The sequence below is a fragment of the Aulonocara stuartgranti genome, assembly GCF_965226115.1.
Source record: "Aulonocara stuartgranti genome assembly, chromosome: 17".
Classification (NCBI taxonomy): Eukaryota; Metazoa; Chordata; class Actinopteri; order Cichliformes; family Cichlidae; genus Aulonocara; species Aulonocara stuartgranti.
Genome location: NC_138953.1, coordinates 6,412,903 through 6,437,283, shown reverse-complemented (window position 1 = coordinate 6,437,283; position 24,381 = coordinate 6,412,903). Strand labels below are relative to the sequence as shown.

Below are 24,381 nucleotides of genomic sequence, written 5' to 3'. Positions count from 1 at the left end.
TGTTATTATGGACTTTGAGGTAAGTCGGCCAGAAACTAAGACGACAAAAAGCATGAAGCTGGTGTGAAGGTAAAAACTTTATTGCTTTCACTCTGAAACCCCGCTATGCCACTTCCGCATAATGAGAACTGGAATGGTACAGTTAAAAAGGACACAACAACACAGTAAGGGTGCTTTTAACCAAGCATTTCACTTTAAATAATAAACTCATCTTTGAAAGACAGGTGAAAAGGGTTTGTAATACTTAGAAAGACAGCTCATCAGACCCAAGTAAATCTCTGAAACCATCACTAGACCTGAGATGAACAAAGTTACCTTTACTGAGTTTTTAAAGCTCAATTGATGCAACCCCCCCCCCCCCCCCCAAAAAAAAAAATCTATCATCTGCTATGCATGACTAATCAATAAATTGTCACAAAAGACTCAGTCCATCATAAACAGGAAACTTACCTTACCACATCAAGTTAAAATGTTTTGTGTCTAGGCTGTTAGATCAGATATGGAGCATATTAATGCAAAAGAGGAAAATCTATTTTTTTCTTCAACTATAGTATCTTAAATCTGTCATGAGACAAAACTTGATATTACATAGGTTTAATCAGAGGGATGGTGATTTGTTTTAATAGATCAAAATATAGATATGTATATACATCTCTAAATATAGATATAGACATACATATAGATTTCAAAACCAGCAATATGCAAGTACAAAACTGAATATTCGCTGCTTGAGAACTTCCATCAGTCCGGTTTTAGTCTTAACTTTGTTATTTTATCTCTAATGAACTTTAAAAACTGTTCTCTCTCTTTTAAAAGAAGAATGGAGGTAGGTCATAAGCTAAATCATGGTCTCAGTGGGCAGTTTTTCCTCCCCATAATAACCATGAACTGTATATAATGATATTTATACTGTGCTTTTTGACCCTCCTTGCAGCATAAAACTGAACTACAGCTTAAGGAGTTTTAAATTAGAGATTCAGATCTTAAAATCCTGACTAGTGCAAACATCTCACTTGACAGTTGTACACTACATTAGAGACTGACTGTTTTCAGACCGATATTTGGTCATTTAAAAGTCTCATATTCTAATATTTATTTCAGATACACAAAACAAACAATTCTCTAACATTTGTTATATGTAGTTAATTATTGTTTATGCTCCACCCGATTCTGTTCAATGAGCCTTTCACATTTGTGGCATCCCAATCACGAGCTGCCACAGAGAATCTGCAGCACGCCCTCTGGTGGTCAGACTATACAGATATCAATCGTGCTCACATTAAATCGGTTGGGCTCTATAGTAAAATATCAAACAAGCAGTTTTCCATAACATTGTAAAATGTATATTATAAAAACCTGATAGTTCACTGATAAAATCAAATTGCGTCCTTCACTCTGACAAATCTGACATCTGAGCCTGAAACTGTTGACTGCATAAACTAGTGTCAACGAAGCATGTAGAAACTTTTTAATTATTATTAGACAGCTGAGTGTTTGTTGTAAATATCTGTTGTAACTAAATGAGTTTCTGAGAATCTGTCGGTTTCACTGTATAAATGACATCAGTTTGAGGCTTCAGATATACAGCTAAATTGTACAGGTTTCTATATAAAAACCCTCACAAAACAAGGGATCAGTTGATGAGAAAAGCTTCAGGGTAAAAGCTTTTCTGATAAACTGAAAAAATAACATGAGAACATTTTCAAATTCGAACAGAATACAGACTGCTGCGCCCAGGGGGGGAAGTCAGTTTTCAACATTTTTACTTGATTCAATTTTAGTTCAACGTGCTTTGCCATTTTGTAAAAAACAAACAATACAAAGTCAACATTGAAGAAAGACCAAAAAAACAAAAATACACAACCAATCATCCCTAACGTTAAAAAAAAACAAACAAAACAAACTTTGACCCCAACTGGGCGTTTCTGTTTAGAGTACCTGCACATGAGTGGATGAGAAGGCGGAAGCGCCTTGATCCCACCGTGGGGCTGTTGCAGGTTTAGTTTTCCTTGGCTGAAAAGTCACTTCAGTTTCAGTGTAAATGTGGCAGCCACAGTGTGTCTGGCACTGTTTGAAGTATTGCAAAAACTCCATCTGTCTTTTGCCTGGGAGCTCAGTTTCCTGTAAGGTCTGTCTATTTCAGTGTCCAGGTTCAGGCATCCTTCTGTAGAACAGCAGGTAAGGGGTTGATGAGCAGCACGTCTCAGGAGAACAGGCTCGCAGGAAGTCCTCCTCCTCAAACAAACGCACCTCAGAGTCATCAAACAGCAGCCATTTCCCTTCATATTCCAAGAGGCTATTTAAAGCCTTCTGCTCTTTGGTCTCTGTGCTGCCACAGGAAGCCTGCGATGTCTCCTCTACTGCCTCGGGCTCTTTTTTAAGTCCAGCTTCAGTGTTTTGGCTCAAAATGTTGATGGTTTTTCTCCTATTACAACCCTCCGTCGAACCACTGCTAGCTGCTTTCTCTGTGTGTTTACTGCTGCTGTTCCCGAGGTCATAGCTGGACACACTCCTCTGGCCTCCCAAGAGTCCGACACCCCCCTCTGACAGCTTTTTGCTCCCTGATTTGCTGCTTGCCAAACTCTCGCGCCGCTGTCCTCTCGTACTCAGGCTGAAAGACACCTCTCCATCATCGTAGTCCAGCACCGTCTCCTTCACCAGAGCACCTTCTTTGTCTTCCTTCACCTCGTCCTCCTCCTCCTTCTCTTCAGTTTTTGTGTCCTGCAGCCAGATCTTCACATCTGTTAAATCAGACATTCGGATGTAGGCAGTGTAGTGGCCACTGCTGATGGTCACACCACTATGCATGACGACAGCAAACAGCTGATAGTTTTGACCTTTAGTGGATGAGGACTGGGTACACCACTCCTCAAGGGATAAGGTCAAAGGAGTCTGTAAGGGAGTGTTCACTTTAGAAAGACCAGCATATGGGTCCAGTCTGGGAAGAGAGAACAATACAGATATAAGAGTACATTTAGAAACTAGAGATCAAAGCAGTAAAAACTCTACAGCAAAGGACTGATTCTATTTCTCCATGATGAGAATCTTTTAAGTCTAAGCATGTGGTACAGCGATCACTTTTTCAAACACTAGCTCAAATTCATTCCAGTAGAGTTTGTGTAGTGCGGCAGTGTGATAACTGAGACTTCAGTGGACTCACTCTAAACCGTTGGCAGAGAAGCGCTTTAGGTGAATAGTGATGACTTCAGGAGTCTTGTCAAACAGCAGACTCCTCTCGGCCTCTGTGTAGTGATGGCAGGTCTCACAGAAGTATTTATCCTCCCCAAAAATGCGCTCCACCGAAGCGAACTGAGATATGGCCCATTTCAGAGTCTTCAGCTCTGGTTTAGGGTCTGGTGAGACTGAAAAAAAACCCCCAAAAAAACAAGATTTTTAAGATAAAAAAGGGGGAAAATAAAACCCACACCCACAAAAAAAAAACAAAACAAAACAAAACAAAAAAAAACCTCCATAACTACTATTTTACAACTAATAGTTGTAAAAATTCTCACCCTCAGAGAGGTCATCGGGGCTGCTGGGCTGGTCATCAAGCACAGGGACACTGATGTCCTGGAAGTCCTCTCTCCTCTCTGTGAAGCTCTCACACTCCAGACATCGAGTCCTCAGAACCAGCCGACCTTGGAACAAACGCTCCATGAGGCTCAGGCCCGCTGAACGAACATAAAATCCACAGTTAGTAACATCTAGAACTCCATAAATAAATGTAGGCTCCTAATGCACGTCAAAGTACAAATTAAAAGTTAAAGTGAATGACCAAACATTTAGTCTGTCCCAACTTTTCTGCTTTTTTTGGGATGCTTATTCATTTAAATTCATTAATTGTGATATGGGGGCAAAAGGCAGGAGATCAGTTAGGCTTGGGGCTTAAGAGGTTAAAGTGAGTCATTTCTTTCTCAACTAAACGTTTTCTTCATAATCGCTGCCTCTTACGATGATCGCAGGTCACACGTACCTTGATGTTTAGGAGCCTTGCTGTGTTCAGATGCATTTTGGCTGGGTGGCTCTTGAAGGTTTTTCTCACTTTCGTCGTGCGTCACTCCATTTTCCTGCTCTGTTTTGTTTTGGTTCTTCACAGTTGTGCAGCTGATCTTTCCCACGCTGCGGAACTTGGAGAAAATACTTGGCTGCTTTCCAGACGGCCTCAGGCAGCTCAACTTAGCTCTCTTCTTCCTCTTCCCATCTGCCTCTTTACACGTCTTCTCACCTTTCCCCTCATCGTCGCTTCCTCCTTCCCCATTTGGTTTCTTCGTCTCTTCCTCACCTGCCGCCTCCTCTCCACCTTTATTCTTGCTGCTGTCCATGGTGATTTCACTGGAGGACTTCCTTTTGGAGCGAGTAAGGGGTCTATTTCTACTCAGGTTTTCCTCTGCAGAATCTGATTTCTTAGACTTCAGGGATTTGGATTTTTTCTTGGCATTCCCCACTTCTGTGTCGCTCTTTCTTTTCCCAGCAACTTGACCATCCTCTTCCGTGGAAGCTTTGGATTCTGCGCCAGAGCCGCCGGACCCCAAATCGAGACCATTCTCGAGTTTAACTTCCGACACATCCTCCTCCTCGCCTTCTACTTTCAGCTCTTTCCTGATAGTATCACAGGCTTCCTGGATATATCCCAGGATGCACTGCAGAACTTCCTGAGCATCATGCTGGAGATAACCTTCGTACATGGGGTTCAGCTGCCTGCGACACAAAACCACAAACTTGTGTCAAACTGACAGAAAATGGCAATTTTAATGAAAGTGTTCAAAAACACAAAAGTGCCAATCTGGAGTTTAAACATGTCAGCATGCTTACTTTAAAAATGATTCGTAACCAACTCATCAGCTTGAGCTATGACTGAGCATTAATGATGACAAGTTTTTACCTTTTAAACAGCATAATAATGATCAAAGCTCCACATTCATGATCCTACATGTGCATCTAACTGTAACTAAGTGTTTAATCAATGTTATATGCACGTATACAATGTGACAATATTTGGGTGTTTAGTAACATTTAATATTCGAAAGCCATTAAGTCATCGTGCTAGAAAAAAGATAGCGTGGGAACAAACTGGTTACCTAGCAACACAAGCATATGATCTAATAAGCAACTGGGTTACAAATATTTATTGAAACTGCCAAATCTTTACCTGAGCGTGTGCAGAATTTTGCGCGGTGGTGTGGCTAGCTCTCCATCGGTGAAGCTGTCAGGATTAAGCAGGAAGCTAGACTGCAGCTGCTCCACTGCAGTTATCAAAGTGTTGAAGCTCCCAAGAAGCTCGATGTGAGCTGGCAGAGCCTCCGACACACCGTCTGACTGCTGACAGTGTGGCTGTAGGAAAATGACACAGAGTAAAAAGGTTACTGAAATATGCTTTCGTAGCTCAGAAGACAGACACCCTCCTTTAATGCTGCTGCTTTTTTCAAAACTGTATATTTTACAATAGGAATACAGTGCACTGTGTCATAACTCTTTGAGATGAAGGCTACTGGACTTGTTTTTGGTTCATGAAGGTTTTCACCTCTTGTCCAAAAGGCTTCTTCAGTTCTGAAAACTTATGGGGAGTCCCACATAATTAACTTCAAGCTCTGAAGACTAGAGTGCACTATATTGTTCAACAACTTTAAAAAGAAGCATGCAACATCTCCCATCAGAGGAGTTAATAAGTGCTAAACTTTGGACCCACACTGTGGCTGTGATTTATTATGCACGTACCTCTTCGCTTTTCTCAGTTTCTTCCTTGGGTTTCTCCTTCTGGATGGAGAGATCGTGAAGCTTCTTTATGCCTTCTCTGAAGCCTGGGCAGTAATAAAGAACCTGCAGATGCAATCAGACATCAACACATCATTATTGTGATTTTAAACTGGATGTGATAACAAGTAATCCACACAAGTGGAAAACTCAAAGCATCTTCAAGTAATCAGGTTGTTAAATGCTGGTGATATTATGATGACACAAATAAGCGCGAAAAACGTGTCCATGACCTTCACAGTCATTTGTGCTTCAGTACTTAAAGTCCAACAGTAATTCCCATTAACCCAGTAATGGTCACAGTGAAATATAATTTCCTTTACCGGCTCAACATAATAGCAAAAATCTGTTAAAAATGACTGTCCAAATATGAAGCTAAACCGTTCTGTTTTAGTCATTAGACACACAGCTTCTTGCTTTCGCATGTTGGATGCACTTCAGAATTATTCTAATTATTACAATAAGCTCTTTAGTCATCCAAAGTAAGGTTAAAAAAAGTCCTGTTTAGAAACCTTAAAAAAAAAAAAAAAAGGATGGAGAGAAAAAGAATCTGGTTCTATACTATTCCTAACTGTGATTACAATAGACCCTGTGCACAAGAAAATGCTAACTTCCTGGTTTGAGACCGGATGTAGGGTTGTACATTTCCGGTAGCTTTACTTTGCGGTCAATCACTACTGCGAAGATATACTCCAAAATCATGTCCAAAACTCAAAAACGGAAAGATCGCGTTACGTTACAAAGAGCAGAAGGTGGGAACACTCACCACTGTTGTGTCATAAAAAAATCTAATGATCAATTTTGACGTTTAAAGAGTTTAGATCGATCAGTTGTTTACATCACTCAACACAAGCAGAACTGCATTACAAAATCAGAAGACACATCATCCACATTCAGAAGCATCTCTGTATAGTGACTGGTCTTATGATTTAAACAGGCAAATGTTCAGCATTCAAACTACAGGTGAAGAATAGTCAAACCAGATGTTTCCCCCGTTATGTCGATATCAGCTAGTCAAGTACACACCTCCACAGCATGTTAACAAACCGTGAAAAAAAGCCACACAAAAAATGAATGATTGCTGGTAAGGGTTTCTGTACATTAGTATTTACGAAGGGTATGTTGTGACTTCCCTTCAAAATTACAGTGGTCCTTCGCTTTAACGCAGTTCACCTTTTCACCTCGCTGTTTCTCCTCTGTGACGTCTCTCCTGTACAGTACAGAATCGATAGCTAGCAGAGTGACTCTGAAGTGCAGTACTGTATGTCGATGAAATGTTCTGCACCGTCAAAAAATAAAATTGGCTACTTGATTTCACCTATCGCTGGTTATTTTTAGAACATAACACCCGCAATAAACGAGGGACCTCTGTTTACAGATACTGAGAAATATAAAATTTGAATCCCTTTTCTCTTTTGCTCTGAGAAGCGGGGGAAAAAAATATAGACAAGTCGATGAACATCATTTACAGATATATTGGGTAAATGCCCAAGACATCTATAGAAATGTAAATCGCCGCTTGATTCATTCATTTGCTTAACTTGTTTTGGACCGTAAACAAGGCGCGAATAGGACACCGGAAACAAAGCTCCCCAAAGGAGTTTCCGCACCAGAAGTAGCATATGCTAACGTGCATATAGTCTATTAAAGCAGATAAGTGCTACTGTAATTACATATCTTCTATTAAAGCAGTGAGTACATGAAATCCTGCTCACTAAACTAACTCCATACTTCAGAAAAGTGATGTGCCATCACTTGATTCCATTAGCAACTAGTATTTAAGTGAAAACGTTGTGCTTAATTTATGCTTCTGAGATTTTGTCTGTTTCCAGAGATATTTACCTACAGAGATAGGTTTTTAACCACCAGAAATGTGCTGATTGGTTGCCAAGTGGGCCAGAACAGGGAAAGGAGTTAAAAAAATAAAATAAAATAAAAAAATGTATGATCAGTACAGTCAGAGGTTGCAGTGAACACTGTACATTGTTTACAACACTCAGTAGTAGCCTACAGACCGGTTGAACCACTTTTTTTTAAGCACTGCCTCCATTTGACTACAGACGCTCTCTGCAGGTAGGACAGTCCAAAGCTCCCCACAGACTGCCATCACACTAATAATAATAATAATAATAATAATAATAATGGATTGCATTTATATAGCGCTTTTCAAGGCACCCAAAGCGCTTTACAATGCCACTATTCATTCACTCTCACATTCACACACTGGTGGAGGCAGCTACGGTTGTAGCCACAGCTGCCCTGGGGCAGACTGACAGAAGCGAGGCTGCCATATCGCGCCATCGGCCCCTCTGGGCAACACCAGTAGGCGGTAGGGTAAAGTGTCTTGCCCAAGGACACAACGACCAGGACAGAGAGGCCGGGGATCGAACCGGCGACCTTCCGGTTACAGATGCGCTTCCCAACCCCCTGAGCCACGGTCGCCGCAGAACCACAATTTCCCCATCAGAAAATGTAACATTCCCGGCATCACAACAACATCCACTTCTGAGTGGGATAACACAGGTGAACAGGTTTGAGGATTCAATGCAACTTAAATCGCACAAGAACAAACCACACACACTGTGAAGTGTCTGTGCAGTTTTCAACTTTTCCTTCAGTATATTTAAACCCATCCTACCATTTGTACTAAAACACTGGAACAAGTGACATCTATTAATGCTGGAAATTAACTCCATCTGTGGTAATGGCTCACCTGTAAGATGCTGTTCAAATAGCAGGTATTGCCCAGATTGTTGAGCCCCACGAACGGCACCAAGTTCTCTCTCTTCTCGCAGGACAGGAGGAGGCTGGGCGAGGAAGGACACTGAGAAGGCCCCGGGACCACCTGATCACAGCTGCTGATCAGTTAAGAAGGAAGCAAACAGAAAGTCAGCAGCTAATAAATTGAATTTCACAAATGACATCCACCATCACACACACACTGTTTTAAAATGATTACACTGAGATTAATGTTGAAGTGTAACCCCAGCTTGATTGAGATGAAGCCTACTATTAAAATCTAAGGTATCGCTCATCCACACGTGCATTATCCTGCCCTCACAACAACAGTGGAATTCCCATAACTATCTGAATGTAACTGTGGGAAAACGAGTGCTTCGGGCTGCCCAAAACAAATCAGTCTAGAAAACTATTTGTGTTTGACGCACACTGGTAGCAGAGACCTACCTTGCCTCAGGCTCCTCTGGCTCACATGTTTTGGGTTCTTCTGTCTGAGGTTCCGAGAAATCCAGAGCCCGCTTGGTTTCCTTCTTCTGGAAGAACTTCAGAGAGAGTTTACTCTTCTTCACTGGGCTCCCCGGAGCCGCTGATACCACACTTTCACCCTGCAGACCTGGCATCTTTCCTCCCGGTACCTTGAGGGCGATTTTTCTTTTAAATTCCTACTGAGACGCAACAGCGCACCTCACTGGTGAAAAATGGAAACACACAATGTAATTTCAGCGGGCGCCATCAGAGTTCAACGAGAACGAACGTAGCTGCGCACTTAAGTTCACGGTCCGCTATTGTGTAGCTACACACGGACAGGTCCAGTCCAATCAATCACACACTTCTCAATAATACAGTCGAACCGGTTATTGACCGTACCACGCATTATGTAACATGTTAGCTGGCTAACGCTAACTTAAAGGTAGTACTTTGTTTCAGTCCTACCCACAAACAACCGCTCTAGCACGGCTTACGTTAGCAACTGTTTTCGCTTTAAATTACAGGGTAGCAACAAATAACTTGCTATTTTTGAGCACGTTGCGCACATCACAGCGACAAACTGGCTCGAGAAGGTGCGGTGAAGAAGTGGGAGGAGAAAACAGAAAGCACGCCGTTTGAAACTGTTCACGGCCAAAAAGGACTTCTTTGAAATCCCAGCTGAGTCGAGAAAGAAAACTTACCCGAATGCTTCATTCCAGTTTAAGTTTGATATTTTCCATTAAACATCCCGTCTCGAAATGCTTTACGGAGTGTTTAACAATTCAGACGGTGCAACAGAAGTTGGCGCTTTTTCCTGCTTGAAGATTCGCTGGCCGCTACATCGCCGGCAACGCTCGGATATCGCGTCAAAACATCCGGCCAGAATGTTTAAAAAAAACGGTCACGACTAAGCTTGAAAATCATCAGGTGTTGCCGAACATTTGGAAATGCGCGTATAACTCTGGGAAATTCTATACCTGAAAAGATTTACATGCCAGATTTCAGGCTAATGTTAAGACAACTATTTCGGCTAGGCCCAACCGGCCAGCTCCAAGCGCCATTCTTGTAGTCCTTTCTCCAGCTCCTTCAAAATAAAAGTCGAGCTAAACTTGAACAGTCATTTCTCATGTCTCACCTTTTTTCCTTTTTGAAGTACTAAGATTTTAAATACAGGACATTAAAAAATTGCTTTCATGAAATGAATGTAATAAAAAGTATACAACTCATCAAGGCTTCCATGGAAGCCAAGGGCCACAGAGGTTTCAAATTTCAAGTTGAGACAAGCTGAAGCTGGTCTGTTGTATAAGAGGTATAATTTGGGAGACTGCACTATATATTTCTTGAATCCTCTTCACACTTTATATATCTGACCCAACAAAAAAATTGCGATTTACAGAACAACGGTTAACATGGAATCGGATGTTTATATAGACAATATAAAATCATTAAGTAAAAACCAATGAGTATGAACAAAAGTGGGTCCAACAGCAAAAGAAAAAGAAAAAAATATTATTAATTACCTGGAAAAAAACCCCCCACGAGACTATAATAGTATAGTTATATAACAGTAAGTTATGAATTATGCTCAGTCATCCAGGTAAGAAAATCCCACAAAGTTGAATCTGTTGATCTGGAGGTACTTTTCAGTGGGAAAAACGTTTCATTTTCCATCAAAGTGACGTTTTCAGCTGACTGCAGGTTTCCCCACCATTATAAGCAGTTCATTTGCATGATGACTGAAAACACCCACTAATGACTAACAATAGGCCGTTGATCAATGATCACTGAACCACTGATGCCCAATGACTGCAATCACAACACTTTAAGATAAGATAAGATAAGATAAGATAAGATAACCTTTATTAGTCCCACACGTGGGAAATTTGTTTTGTCACAGCAGGAAGTGGACAGTGCAAAAGTTATGAGGCAAAAATTAGAATACAATAAGAATAAATACAGTACACAACTGTACAGAATAGAATAAAATAAAATACTATATACAGTAGAATAAAATAGAATAAATATACAATAAGATAAAAATAGAATACAAATACAAATACTATATACAACTGAGTAAAAATACAACGATGACAGAAAGGATTATTGCACTTAGTATTATTGCATATGTATGGATGTGTGTGCTTGATCAGTTAAAGTCTTTATTATGGAGTCTGACAGCAGTGGGGAGGAAAGACCTGCGAAATCTCTCCGTCCCACACCGTGGGTGCCGCAGTCTCCCACTGAAGGAGCTGCTCAGTGCTGTCACAGTCTGCTGCATGGGGTGGGAGATGTTGTCCATCAGGGATGACAGCTTAGCCGCCATTCTCCTGTCACTCACCACCTCCACTGGGTCCAGAGGGCATCCTAGAACAGAGCTGGCCCTTCGGATCACCCTGTTCAGTCTCTTCCTGTCCCCAGCAGAGATGCTGCCGCCCCAGCAGACCACGCCATAAAAGATAGCAGAAGCCACAACAGAGTCATAGAATTTCTTCAGGAGTGGGCCCTCCACTCCAAACGACCTGAGTCTCCGCAGCAGGTACAGCCTGCTCTGCCCTTTCCTGTAGAGGGCGTCTGAGTTATGAATCCAGTCCAGTCTATTGTTCAGATGAACACCAAGGTACCTGTAGCTGTCCACAGCCTCAATGTCCATACCTTGGATGGTGAAGATGGTGAATGATGTATTCTTAGGCTAATACAGGGCAGGGAAGCTGAAGGATTCCTGGTTATCCCAGACCATTATGGACATGGAGGCAAGGAGGTCATTTACATGAAAAGGGAATGACCATCTCTGAAGCAAGGACAGGGCCTTACTTCACCATTTTACAGCGCTGTTTGTGGCTATTCTCCAATTCTCTGTGAATGGTACTCATGCCACTGATGAATGGTCATGGCAGTTTGCATATTAACGCTCATAAAACTGAACTCTGAGCCTATCGGCTGTTGTGCTGTGCTCTTGTTAACGATATCAAGTCATTGTGAGACAGAACCAAAATCCTGTCACAAGGTAGAAGCTGCAATAAAACGTGACTTTCATATATATAAGAGTCACTTTCAAGCAGGTAAAAAGTGTCTGACATTAAAAATGCCCTTTTCCAAGAGAGATCTGGAAAGCAGAAATTGCAGCAAGTTTAACATCCCAGTTCTATAAAGATATTCTAAGTGGCTAAAAAGGAATGGATTGATTATAATGTAATTACAATAATCGAGTCAAAGATACTTGCAGACAGGCATTTTTTTTAATGTTATACAGCGATTACAGTCTATTAACAATATAAGCAAAGCTATTACGCATAAAAAACATATAGAATTGAACCAGATCTGACCTTTTTTGACGGTTGATCACTTTTTGGCACAACAGAGGAAATCTGTAGTCCTCCGAGTAAGGAAATCACTGCCACCAGACAACCGGGGTTGATTTTCTGGGATTAAGTGAGTTAGTTTAGCTTGAGTGGGGATGAGATTTTTGCACGTACCATTTAAAGTCGTAGATAACAAACCAAGAAAGTGTCCTACTAAAATCCTAAGCAAGAACATGGCAACCACCGACTTTCATTAGCCAGTTCTTCTTTTATTTTGAAAAAAGTAAACGGAAGTTCATAGTTTGCAGCTGTTAAAATGAAACTATTTTTTTTGTGGAAGCAAAGTATATTTGTGGACTTTTGTTTAATAACGAAGCTTGTCCCACACCAGCTGTTCATAATTATATTTAAGGAATCCATTTACATGTATACATAATACATAAACAGGGAGAGAAACCAAAACGCTTATTGTACAGGCACTTCCCACTTTGCACCAACAGGGGGCGACATTATCCAGCCGAACGGAGGTCGATCTGTCCAGCAGTATCATTCCCTCCTTCACCGGAGCATCTCATCGTTTGACAGTCTCCGAGGCTATCCCTCCGCGACTGTGACGGTAAGACACTGTTTACGTTTCCCCTGCTTGCAGCGTTAATTGATAAACCTAAATCTGCCCGAATAGCCGGGCCGCGAGTGCGTCTAGTTTAATCTTCTTTACAGCTTATTTGTATCAGTTGCACTGTTTTGCTTTTACAGTATTATGGAGTGCTTTGGCTGGCGTGTTTTTTTGGGTTGTTTTTTTTTACGATATAGAGAGGATCGCATCACCTTAAAACCGCACAGACATGGTGTTTCGTTTCATCCATGCACGTAGTCAGTGCAGGCATTTGTCAGTACGACGCTATGAAGGCTGGACGATCCGCTGCTGCTGCTGTGGTTACAGCTGCTGCTGCTGCTGCTGAAGAGTGGTTGCTTGGTCAGCAGCAACGTACCGATGGACACTGAGCTGCTGTGCCTCAGCTTCCAGAAAACCTCAGTGGCTTTCACGCTGATGGTGGAGGGATGTTGCTGTGAGGATGCTGATGCAGTAGTGGATGGGAGTACTTTAGGGGTGCTAAGACTTCCTGTGGGACTGTAGATGATGATGCCATCGCCATCCTTCAGTCTGATGGCTCAAAATACTCTTCAGTCTCCAGCTCTGAGGTAGCTTTAATAGCAAACCTCTTAATTAACTTACTGTAGCCTACCAGAGTCTCACACTTCACTTAAAGTGGGTTCAGTTTATCCTAAATCACTCTTGTGGTGTGACTTCATTACAGATCAAACAAGCAGCTAGTGAGCTCTTTAGATTACAGAAGGAGGGCCGGGGAGGGGAGGTGTTGGATATGCTTTCTCTCTCACTCACCATTTAAATCCTAACCAGGAGACTCACATTCAGGAGGATTAGTGTGTTTCCCTTCTCTCATCACCTCCTTATAACAGAATTTTATAAAGAGGGCATTGCCAGGTCACCCACGTGTCAAGCTGCTGTATGCTGAAGGGTCAAATGTACGCAGGGCTTTATTTCCGGTATTTCAGACGCTGAATGCGATAACTGGAGAGATCTGTGCAGTGAAACGTTGGTGGCAATACTCTCTCTCACCGGAGAGACTTTCCATTTTTAGAAGGCATAAAAAAATGACTCGAGGAACAATGCTAAGGACAAAAAGCTTCTCTTTTACCTGGATGTGACACATTCAGGTACTGTTTATGAACCAAGTTTACAAGAACTTGAGCAATGAGGTGCTTGAATTATGCAAGTGGCCTTTATCAAGGTTGGCCTTGTCCCACGAGGCCCAAAGCTCTAGTTGCTGGAGCGGTACAGGTGGGTGGTGTGGCGGGCTTAAAGCCCATGAGACAAAACAGCCCCCCTCCTCCAGCCTCCAGCCTGGTTCTCTCTCAAGAACTGAGCACTGGTAGGAAAATGAAAGCATGCTGAACGACAGGCAGTGGTGAACTCCAAGAATGAGAAGCATGTCCAAGTCTGCTACACTTGTGTGCACACATGTACTCAGAAATGCGATGAAAAACAGAGACTTTTCTTTCAGCTTAGAGCAGTTGGAACAAAGAAAAACTGGAGCGCGATCTGAAAAAAGCAAAAACACAAGCATAAGTGAACAGCTACGCTTCTCACTTTTCACGTGTTTTGCATCCTGTCTGAGAGGGTTTTATAAGGATAAGCAGAAGAGAATGGATGGATATGTAAATCTGCTACACTATGACTATAACTGTTAACATCAACACTTTATTTCTCACACAGAAAGTAGTTTAATGTGTAAGCGTGTCAGTGAAAGTAAGTTAAAGCTACCCTTTATAAGTATGCATGTGTGCATAACTCTGCATGGATGGATATTTGCATATATCAGATCTGATCAGATCTCAGGCTGCACATAGGATCCCTCTCTCTCTCTCTCTCTCGCTCTCTCTCTCTCTCTCTCTGTGTATACTTGTGAGCATCTGAGCGAATCCCGTTTGATGTATGCCGAGGAGGTGGGTGTATCCAGCCCAGCCGCTCTGATGTTGGGAGGCAATAACTTCCATCCTACTCAGTCTGCTCTCTACTCTCACTGCTCTCCTGTTTCAGCCAGTCTGTCTGCCTCCTAGCGTAGTACTCTGCTTTCACTCACCATTATTCATCGCCATCTAAGGATATATATATATATTTACACAAACCCACAGAGGCAGACGGAGCACCTTCCTAACGGACCCGAGACTTTGCATTTGGCTGATAGAGATATAAAATATACACCACCCTGCAAAGACATAAAAGTGGGGCTCGATAGCAGTTCTTCTTAAACTGACATTTGTTGTTCCCCGCTACTACATTTTTTCCATCACAAAGGATTTCACAAGCAGCTGCTGAGGTAAGGGAAAGATAGATTTCTCTCCGTTTGACTGTTTTTCATGTGCATTTGTCCCCTGGTGCATCCTGGTCTTCCAGGTTCGGTGCTTGGCAACTTGAGAACACGTTTTTTTAGCATGTTGTGTTTGATCAACTGATTATATTTATTCTGGGCTTCTCTCTGAGCTTATGGATCTCTTAGTGTCTGTGTTGTAATCAGATGAAGCAGTCCGGGCATGCACATACATCTGTGCTAACAAATGATATCTCTTTGTTTATCATTACTCCTCCTACCTGCTGATTCTTCCTCTGAAGTGTTTTGTTAGCAAGGACAAGCATCAGTAAAACTCACTGCTGCTCCAGCTAACCTCTTTCAGCTGGAGCCTGACATGTGCACATATGTGTGGGGTTACAATATAAGCACGCTGTGGTGAAGTGCTGTAACTAGTCAGTGGCCGGTCAGAAGGAGTAAAAGCGAAGGATGGTTGTTGTTCGGAGTGATCATATATGCAACTTCTGCTTGGTTGCCTCTGCATTCAGTGTGCCTCTCTTTGCTTTTCCCTTCCCTGCCCTCTCCCTCCCTCTCTCTGCTCTCTTATGGTCTGCTTGTATTCACAGTCTTGGTCACTGCTCTGCTTGCCTGCCACAGACCATTGGCCATGGTTGGATGGCTAACCGCAGCTACACAACATTAAAAAGGCAAAAAGTTCCTATTTCGCGGGGCATGTTTGCAGGGTACCACTTTGTGTGTGTATGTGTGTGCTATATGCTGCATTTACTGACTTTTGGATTTCTACTCCGTCGCTCAGGTGAAAGGGCACGCGGTTGTTAGCACATAACACACATTGTCCTCAGAGATACAGCTGACCTGCATTTAGTCCTTGCGTGTGTATGTGTGCGTGTTCTGTGTTTGTGTTTGTGTGTGTCAGTGTGATTTCCTTGGAGGTTCAGAGAGGTGAGTCATACCAGCTCAGAGGCTGGTGGCTGTAAGAGTCATTCGGTGTAACGATGCCTTGATGTGCGATTTGCAAATTGACACTGTCTGATGGAACCGTGTATCTGTGAAATGCCAACTTTTCAGGAAATGAAAGCAAGCAGAACTGCCTTTTTAAGCTCAGTCGTCATTCATTTTTAAGGCTTTCTAGTACAGCTGGAAGCAGTTTTGTCATCTCAAGTCTAACAGAACTTTCTCCACACAGAGGGGTTTGTAGTGTTTTCAAGCTAGCCGAGAGACTGCTAAATAACATTAAAAAAAATCCAAATGTTGAATATCTAAGACGTAAAATAAAAGCATGCATATTTAACATAAACAAAACAAATACTAACAGCACACAGAACATGTTTTGTTGATATCTATAACCCGCAGTCGGATCATAGCAGCGTGGTTCTTTGATTGGGAGTGTCTGCTGAAATTCTTCAACAGCTATTTGTTGGATTCCCATGAAAACTCAGACAGACATCTATGGTACCCTGAGGAAGAATCCTGCTGGCTTTGATGATCGCCAGAGTTTCCCTATGAGGCTGTTGTGAAGCTGTGTAAAATGTAAATATAAACAAAATGCAATAATCTGCAAAACTCATAAACTCTGAGCCATTTTTGCCTCTGTAGCATCTATTTTTTTAACAGCAGTTTGTAAATGTCTGTGCTGCTGTTTAATATAAATATACAAAACCTTCCCTGAAACTGACAACATCAGGATGGGAGCATGTGTTGATCTTAAACCTCACATTTTCATGTAACCTTCAGCACTGATGGTGCCCATGTTTTCCAAAAAGAATTTCACATTTTGATTCATCTGGCCACAGAGCAGTTTTCTACTTTTTCACAGTCCATGTTAAATGACCTTTGGTCCAGAGGAGACTGTGACCTTTCCGGCCACTTGTGACTTCTACTTCTTTGCACGACAGAGGTTTAGCCTGCATGTGTGAATGGCACCATAAACTGTGTTTGCATGATCACAGAATCATGCCCGTGTTTAATGCTGTGTCACCCGAAGGCCCGAAGATCACAGGCATCCAGTATTGATTTTCAGCCTTGGCCTTTATGAAGATATTCATATTATGTACCCTAGATGATGAGAATCATGCTTACATTGATAAACATGATTCTGAAATTGTTTCGTAATGTGAAGATTGATGAGTCTCTGTCCATCTTTGCTTCTGATACACGCTGCCTCATTTTATATCCAATCATATTACTGACCTGTTGCCAGTTTAGAATCAGAATCAGAAAGGGTTTTATTGCCAAATGTTGAGCAGGTTTACAACATTAGGAAATTGCTGCGGTACTTAGTGCAAAACATACTATCAGATAACGCTTAAATAAACATAAAAATACAGATTGTGTCCAGGGGGAGAAGGGTCAGCTGTGATCTGAGCTGCACGCCCCAGTGTCCTGGAGGTGTACAGGTCCTGCAGAGATGGGAGTCTGCAGCCAATCACCTTCTCAGCAGAGCGCACAACACGCTGCAGTCTCTGTTTGTCCCTGATAGTGGCTGAGCCACTATCAGGGACATCCACACGGTGATGGAGGAGGTGAGGATGGACTCGATGATTGCGGTGTAGAATTGCATCATCGTCCGTGTTGGCAGGTTGAATTTCTTCAGCTGCCTCAGGAAGTACATCCTCTGCTGGGCTTTCTTGATGACGGAGGTGATGGTGGGCTCCCACTTCAGGTCCTGGGTGATGGTGGTACCCAGGAAGCGGAATGAGTCCACAGAGGTGATGAGGGTGTCAGTCAGGATGATGGGGGGGAGTGGGGCTGTGTGCTTCCTGAAGTCCACAATAATCTCCACTGTCTTCTGGGCATTCAGCACCAGGTTGTTGTGGCTGCACCAGGACACCAGACGTTCAACCTCCCTCCTGTAGGCAAACTCGTCCCCGTCCGAGATGAGTCCAATAACGGTGGTGTCATCTGCAAACTTGATTAGCTTGACAGACTGGTGGGTGGAGGTGCAGCAGTTGGTGTACAGGGAGAAGAGCAGAGGAGAAAGAACACAGCCCTGAGGGGAGCCGGTGCTGATGGTCCGGGAGTCCGAGACATTCTTTCCCAGCCTCACATGCTGCTTCCTGTCCGTCAGGAAGTCAGTGATCCACCGGCAGATGGGATCAGGCACATTCATCTGGGAAAGCTTGCCTTGGAGATGGTCTGGAAGGATGGTGTTGAAGGCAGAGCTGAAGTCCACAAACAGGATCCTGGCGTAGGTTCCTGGGGAGTCCAGATGCTGCAGGTTGAAGTGTAGAGCCATGTTGATAGCATCGTCTACAGACCTGTTGGCTCTGTATGCAAACTGCAGGGGGTCCAGGAGGGGGGCCGTGAGAGTCTTGAGGTAGGAGAGAACCAGGCGCTCAAATGACTTCATGACCACAGATGTCAGAGCCACGGGTCTGTAGTCATTTAATCCAGTGATCCTTGGTTTCTTGGGGACAGGGATTATGGTAGAGGACTTGAAGCAGGCAATTCCTGCCGTGAGGAATTGAAAATGCCAGAAAACACTGGGGCCAGCTCGTTTGCACAGTGTCTGAGGGTGGCAGGTGACACACCGTCTGGGCCAGGAGCTTTTCGAGCATTCAGACTCTTAACTGCTTCCTCACATCTGCTTCATGAATATGAAGGGTATTAACTCAGTTAGCTGCAAAATGTTCCTCTAGCTTAGGTCTACTTCATTTGCCGGTCTTTTCTCACCACCTTTTCAACTTTTTTGAGACGTGTCACTGCCATCAAATACCAAACAAGATAATATTTTTCATATAAAAGCAAAATGTATCCGTTTAAACATTTGATATGTTTTCTGTGTTCTACTGTGGATAAAATATGGTTCCAGGAGATCTCAAAATCTGTACACTCTGTTTTTATTTACACGTTGCACAGCATCTCAAACTTTTTGGAATTGGGGTCGTACATTTACATTTTCTGGGGTGAACTAAAAACAGCTTGAAGGGTAAACTGGCCAAGTTTGGTCTTACAGTGGAAACCAGACGCATTAGAGACCAAGCCGTAGGTAGAACTGTAAAGGAAGGCCTCAGCAGCTTAATCTGATGGAAAGTCTATTGAAGCACTAAAGCAGACACACACACACACACACACACACACACACACACACACACAGAGAGACCCTGAGCCCACCCAGAATGTGTAGCCACTTCAGTGAGCATTTAGCATTGCTGCTCTTATGCAGAGCAAACACATGGAACCGTGAACAAAATCATGCTATGCTTTTCTTTCCTCAGCAACCCTGTCGTGTTGTCTGGGTCTGTGTACGTGATGGTCGTGATGATAATTATTTCAGTTTATTATTCTGAAGATAGCTTCCAAACAAAGAAGGAGCTCAAAATACTTCACACAGCACACGACACGAATCCCTCACAGCGTCATCGCAGTGATGTGTGTGCGGGTCTGGTGTGTGTAGAGCAGCGCCTGTGGAGCTGAATGGGCAGTAATGTGCATGGTGGGAGTGGAGTGTGCGTGAAGTTAGCGGGTGCCAGTAGATACCAGTCTGTGCCCTGGCTGTGTGCCCGGTGCTCCCATGTGGTTTATGTTCTCCAGAATTTCACATCCAAGTTCAAGTTCAAATTTTATTTGCCACATGCAGTGGCAGGTTGCCCTGCAGTGGAATGAACCCGCCCCCCGACCATACACACACAACACAGACATCACATGAGGATACAAGTCAGGGAACGGTAGCATTACAGAAAAAACACTGAAATGTACACTACAATGGGAAAGTACAAGAGGAAAAAAAGAGGCCTCTACTCATGCTGGGCTATAGGAGGACAGCATGAGAACAGGAAACAAAAAACTGACCAGTGACCAGCAACAGGGTTGGGTAGGGGATAAGGAGTAATCCCAGGCAACACAGCAGCCATTCTGCCACTGGGCCGATTCTCCAGCGTGGGCCCAGACCCGCCTTGTGTTCCATTGACTTTTCCGAAGACTTCACCAAACCCATAAATGTCTTTGTTGGCCCACACAGCGTGTGCGTGTTTGTGTACAAATGTGTGCATCAAGTTGATTGCTTAAAAGGATAAGGGTGTCTAATTTCATACTGTAGCAAACAATGCAATGCAAAGACAAAACAGAGCCAGGAACAAAAACAAAAAGAATCAGTTGAGTTTGTGTGAGCTGTCAAAAACACTTCCTTTTATGCGTGTTTGAGGTTAAGCCAATGCAGGGGGGCACAAAGTTGATTTTTTTATGTCCACAGTATTCAAAGTGTTTAAAAAAGATGTGCTTTCATCAAACAAGTGGCAGAGTTGTGGGTAAGGAGCTTTAGGGCTTCTTAGCACTGCTGTGGGAGGGAGAGGGACTCCTAAGCAGTCAAAGAAGCCAAAAACCCCTTGCTGAGAATACACACTGATACAGTACACAAGCACTAAGAGTTAGAACGCACACACACATGCACCAGCTGAATGAACGCCCAGGGACAGCACTACTAATCTCATTCTCTGTTGACATACTATTCCTCAGCTGTGCCACGCTTTCTGAGCGCTCTCTCGCAGCGTGTTGATATCCTGACGCTGGAGGTGTATTCCCTGCTATCAGAGTCAGCAGAAGGTAAAGTTCACAAAGGGCCAGAGGTGTGTGTATACTCTGTGCCCTCAGCATTTCTGATCTGCAAACCACAGCTGTGCACAGACTGCACTATTTTACAAAACAATAACTCTTTGCAAAAGTTTAGATGAGTTAGCACTTCAGCTGCCTTTAGTAGCAGAGTTCATCTGGAGTGCTGCTGTGAACAGATTAAGAACAAATGCATTAAAAATTCAGACGTGCTCATAAAAAAAAAGAGAAAAGAGAAAAAAAAGGATTTGAAAGTACAAATAAAATGAAAAATGTGCAACTTTATCAACTTTGAAAATGGAGACTTTTGTAGAAGTCAGCACTTTGGCCGCAGACGTTCACGAATTGGCTGAGGTGGATCCAGACCATTTTTGGACACAAGCCAGCCATGAAGTCAGCGCCAAGGTAGGCAGATTTCTTTCTTTGCCCTGAAAGCACGTTTTGTGCTTAAAGGCATGTTTGCTGGTGTAGATCTGTGAGCAGTCTAACTACAGACTGAAACAATTTGCTCTATCAGTGTGGGTCTTTTGGTAAACTAATTGAAGCCGTTCAGATCAGTGTTATTCGTATCAACGTCTGTTTACAGGCGCGACTCATTGGTCACCATCACTCCATCACAGAGTATCACATCCCTGGATAAATCCACCATTAGCTGTTTTATGCTTTGCTGGGATATTGTGCAGATGCAGATTATTAGCGATTAAAGTCTGGTATTTGTATTTCCAGTGCAACTCCCTCCACACATTGAAGAGCCTCTTTTTGGTGATCAAGGCAATCTGCAACAGATTCAGTGCTTTGCAGAAAGCTGGTGATTCATCAGACATCTAACGTTTATGCTTTGCTTTCTTTTGTGCTGACAGTCATACCTGACCACCCCTTCCTATGCATGTTGTGACAGTAGCTGTGTTAAAGAGCCTGCTTTTAACTTTCCTTGTTTGATTCCTTTCTCTGTTTCTTCTTTTATATCTGTGTCATGGTGATGTCAGTTTCAAACTGAGATCTGAAAGGGTTTCAAGCTGTTGTTAAAATTTAAATAACATTATTCCTAAGATGATCTTTTTTTTGTAATATAATCTTTTCATAGATATATGGCAACAGGAATTAGTCCAGTCCTGGAAAAACAATGGGTTATGCGAGTATTGTTACTGAGCTTCACAATGGTGTGTGTGTTTTTGTAGAGTTTCCATGGTGGATGCCTGAGTGGGTGAGTTTAGCTGGACAGGGGTCACTGAGGTGGGCTGCAGTTCTTTGCTGAGTGGGACTGTGGAGATCAGAGGAACAATACAGCAAGGCTTGTTCTTGTTCTTTGGTTTTCGGGGTGAGTGGGGGACACTGGCCCTGGTTTTCATTTTTCAGCAAGACGACACATTCAAAGCGTTTCACGGCACCGCTGTCCTCCACCCACCTCACCAAATACTTACCCATATTTTTAATTGTGCTGTATTTGCTAGTACGGACTGCGAACAAGCCCGGGGATAAGGTTTCTAATGTTATCAGAAAGGAAACAGAAGTTTTCAAGTCATTACAACACAGCTGGCAGCAATAAGAGCTTTCTAAACAAAATACCTTATAATGTGATCATATTATAAGTAAATGCTTAAAGCGATTATCAAACTTAGGCACTTGCATTTTAGATTCACCCCCTCAGACGTTGATGATGTACTTACCTTGTGATAAAAAGTGAAAAAACATACAGATGGATTTTCAGGTAAAGATTCAAGGTTCAAACCAGCAGGACATTTCTCAAGGACCAACAATGGCTTTGTCCATCCTTACATTGTTCCCTCCCTTAAGTATCCCCACCACTGATTCTTAATGGATTCCTGGCATTGACAGGCAGGAAAAAACAGAGTCTGTCGTGAGTGGAGTCAAGACTGCTGAAGGGAACGTGGGACTTCCTTAATGGAAATTTCATTGCCAAATACTGTGTTTTAATTGGCTGGATGCAGGAGGCAGGAACTTCCTGTTGGAGTGTTGTTAGAAGTAACCACTCCCTGTGAAAGGCCAAGGTTTTGTGTATGCATGACTTTATGCTCATGTGTGTTCTAATCAAGGAATAATGTTTTGTTGTTCAGAATATTTACTTATAAGATGTGTGGATGCACTGTGAAGTTCTTGGGAGGATTGTGTTTTTGGTGTGCACAGTAGACACTGAGATAGAGCAAAGCTTTCCATCCACTGAAGTTCCGCTGCTATTATCACGTGACACACTCTACTCTCTGAAACATGAATTGGCCTTTGATTGCATTGCATAATTTGCAGTACAGTGCTCTAGTGAAGCTGTCTGTGCAGCGCATGCACTGCTTTACCACTCAGTTTGCAATTACTGATGCCACCACATTAACCTGTAATTGGCCAGATGTGTAAAAGGGGCATGAAAGTGTGTGGCATTACTGGCATTTGCATGTTTTATATAAATGCCTTTTATACAAACCTTTTCCTTTGATTTGTATAAAAGCAGTTGCATTTACCTGTGTATGGGCAATGCTTACAAGCAAGTACCGTATATTTAAAGCTTGCTCTGAACCTTTCGAGCATGTCATGGATCTCAGTCCCACCCAATCAGCCACCTGAAGGCTGTGATTATATGTTTTCCTCAAATAGAAGTTCATTGCCGTCACTTCACAGCCTTCACTGTGCTGCACTTAATGTATGCTTACATTGAGTGATGCGACCAGTGTTTAGACTTCAATTATCAGCTGTCTGTATACTCTGCATCCACAAGTTTGTTCCATGTGAGCTTGCTAACTGAATTACATTGACTCCTACTGCTCTTGCTGACAGCATGAATGATGATGAGGGATTATGGGCAAACCACAGCTATGCAGTAGAAGAGTATATGGAAGGATACGGTTGTGGTCAAAAGTTTACATGCACTCATCATGGGCATAAATTTGATGGTAATTCTTGGCTTTTAATGATATCTTTGAACCATTCTTTTTACAAGGTGGAATAACTGTACAGCATACATCCCCACGGGATCAAAAGTATATATATATATATATACAGCCTGACTAATATCTGGTTACCTTAGCAAGTTATAATTCTGTCTGGATATTTGGCAAATATTTGAATTGGTAGGTTGCATTTAAATTCGTTGGTTTTCTGACATCTTCCTAGCTTTTATGCGTAGTCCACAAATTTTCAAGAAAGGTTGAGAATGGGGCCTCGGTAAGGCCATTCCAAAAACTTTGTCCAAAACCAATTTTGAGTTGTGTTTGGGATCATTGTCACACACCAGAAACGCCTAATTTCAACCATCTAGCTGTTGTGTTCAGGTGAAGTTGAAGATTTTGTAGGTAGTCCCCATCCTTCATTATTCCATCCACTTTGTACAATGTACCAGCACACCTAACAGCAAAACTGCTTGACCGTTGGTACAGTTGGTACCAACTGGTTCTTAGGTTTGAATGGCTAACCTTCCATCTCTGAACATGCCATTGTGGCTAAGTAGCTCAATGTTTCTGTTTCTAAACATCCTAACCAGTTTCCTCTCATCTGACAGTGACAATTTGGATCTTCTTCCAGACCTTGGCACACATACAGTTGTTTAAACCGATGATCCTGGACTCTGTATTTTTTTTTATAAATAGCCGATTAAACCCTGATGAGTGTACGGAAACTTCTAACCACAACTGCACATGATTTGAATATGTGGAAGAGTATCAGAGTTTAATTTTTCC

The 24,381-nt window shown here is 42.6% G+C and overlaps 2 protein-coding genes across 9 annotated transcripts in view; one reads left to right on the top strand and one right to left on the bottom strand.

Moving 5' to 3' along the window:
* Window positions 1-59: 59 nt before the first annotated feature.
* On the bottom strand, window positions 60-10,007 carry usp1 (ubiquitin specific peptidase 1). Of its 2 annotated transcripts, none has more exons than XM_082510560.1 (9): window positions 9,660-10,007; window positions 8,938-9,178; window positions 8,465-8,609; window positions 5,716-5,817; window positions 5,150-5,331; window positions 3,974-4,698; window positions 3,513-3,671; window positions 3,161-3,362; window positions 60-2,938 (listed from the first exon to the last, which is right to left on the bottom strand). In XM_082510560.1, exons 2-9 carry the CDS (start codon window positions 9,108-9,110, stop codon window positions 2,140-2,142), a joined length of 2,487 nt encoding a protein of 828 aa, XP_082366686.1. In that variant the 5' UTR covers window positions 9,111-9,178; window positions 9,660-10,007; the 3' UTR covers window positions 60-2,139. The 2 variants fall into 2 exon arrangements, with proteins under 2 accessions (XP_082366686.1, XP_082366687.1); XM_082510561.1 differs by having other exon boundaries at window positions 8,465-8,606.
* Window positions 10,008-12,780: 2,773 nt separating this feature from the next.
* The window catches only part of kank4 (KN motif and ankyrin repeat domains 4), a 95,229-nt gene continuing 83,628 nt past the window's right edge, over window positions 12,781-24,381 (top strand). For 6 of the 7 annotated variants that reach the window (XR_014272180.1, XR_014272181.1, XR_014272182.1 and 3 more), the window contains exon 1: window positions 14,834-15,160. The gene's annotated coding sequence lies outside the window, so the exon portion shown is untranslated. Of the gene's footprint in view, window positions 12,874-14,833; window positions 15,161-24,381 lie in introns of those variants that run through there. The other variant, XR_014272179.1, reaches the window with a different exon arrangement.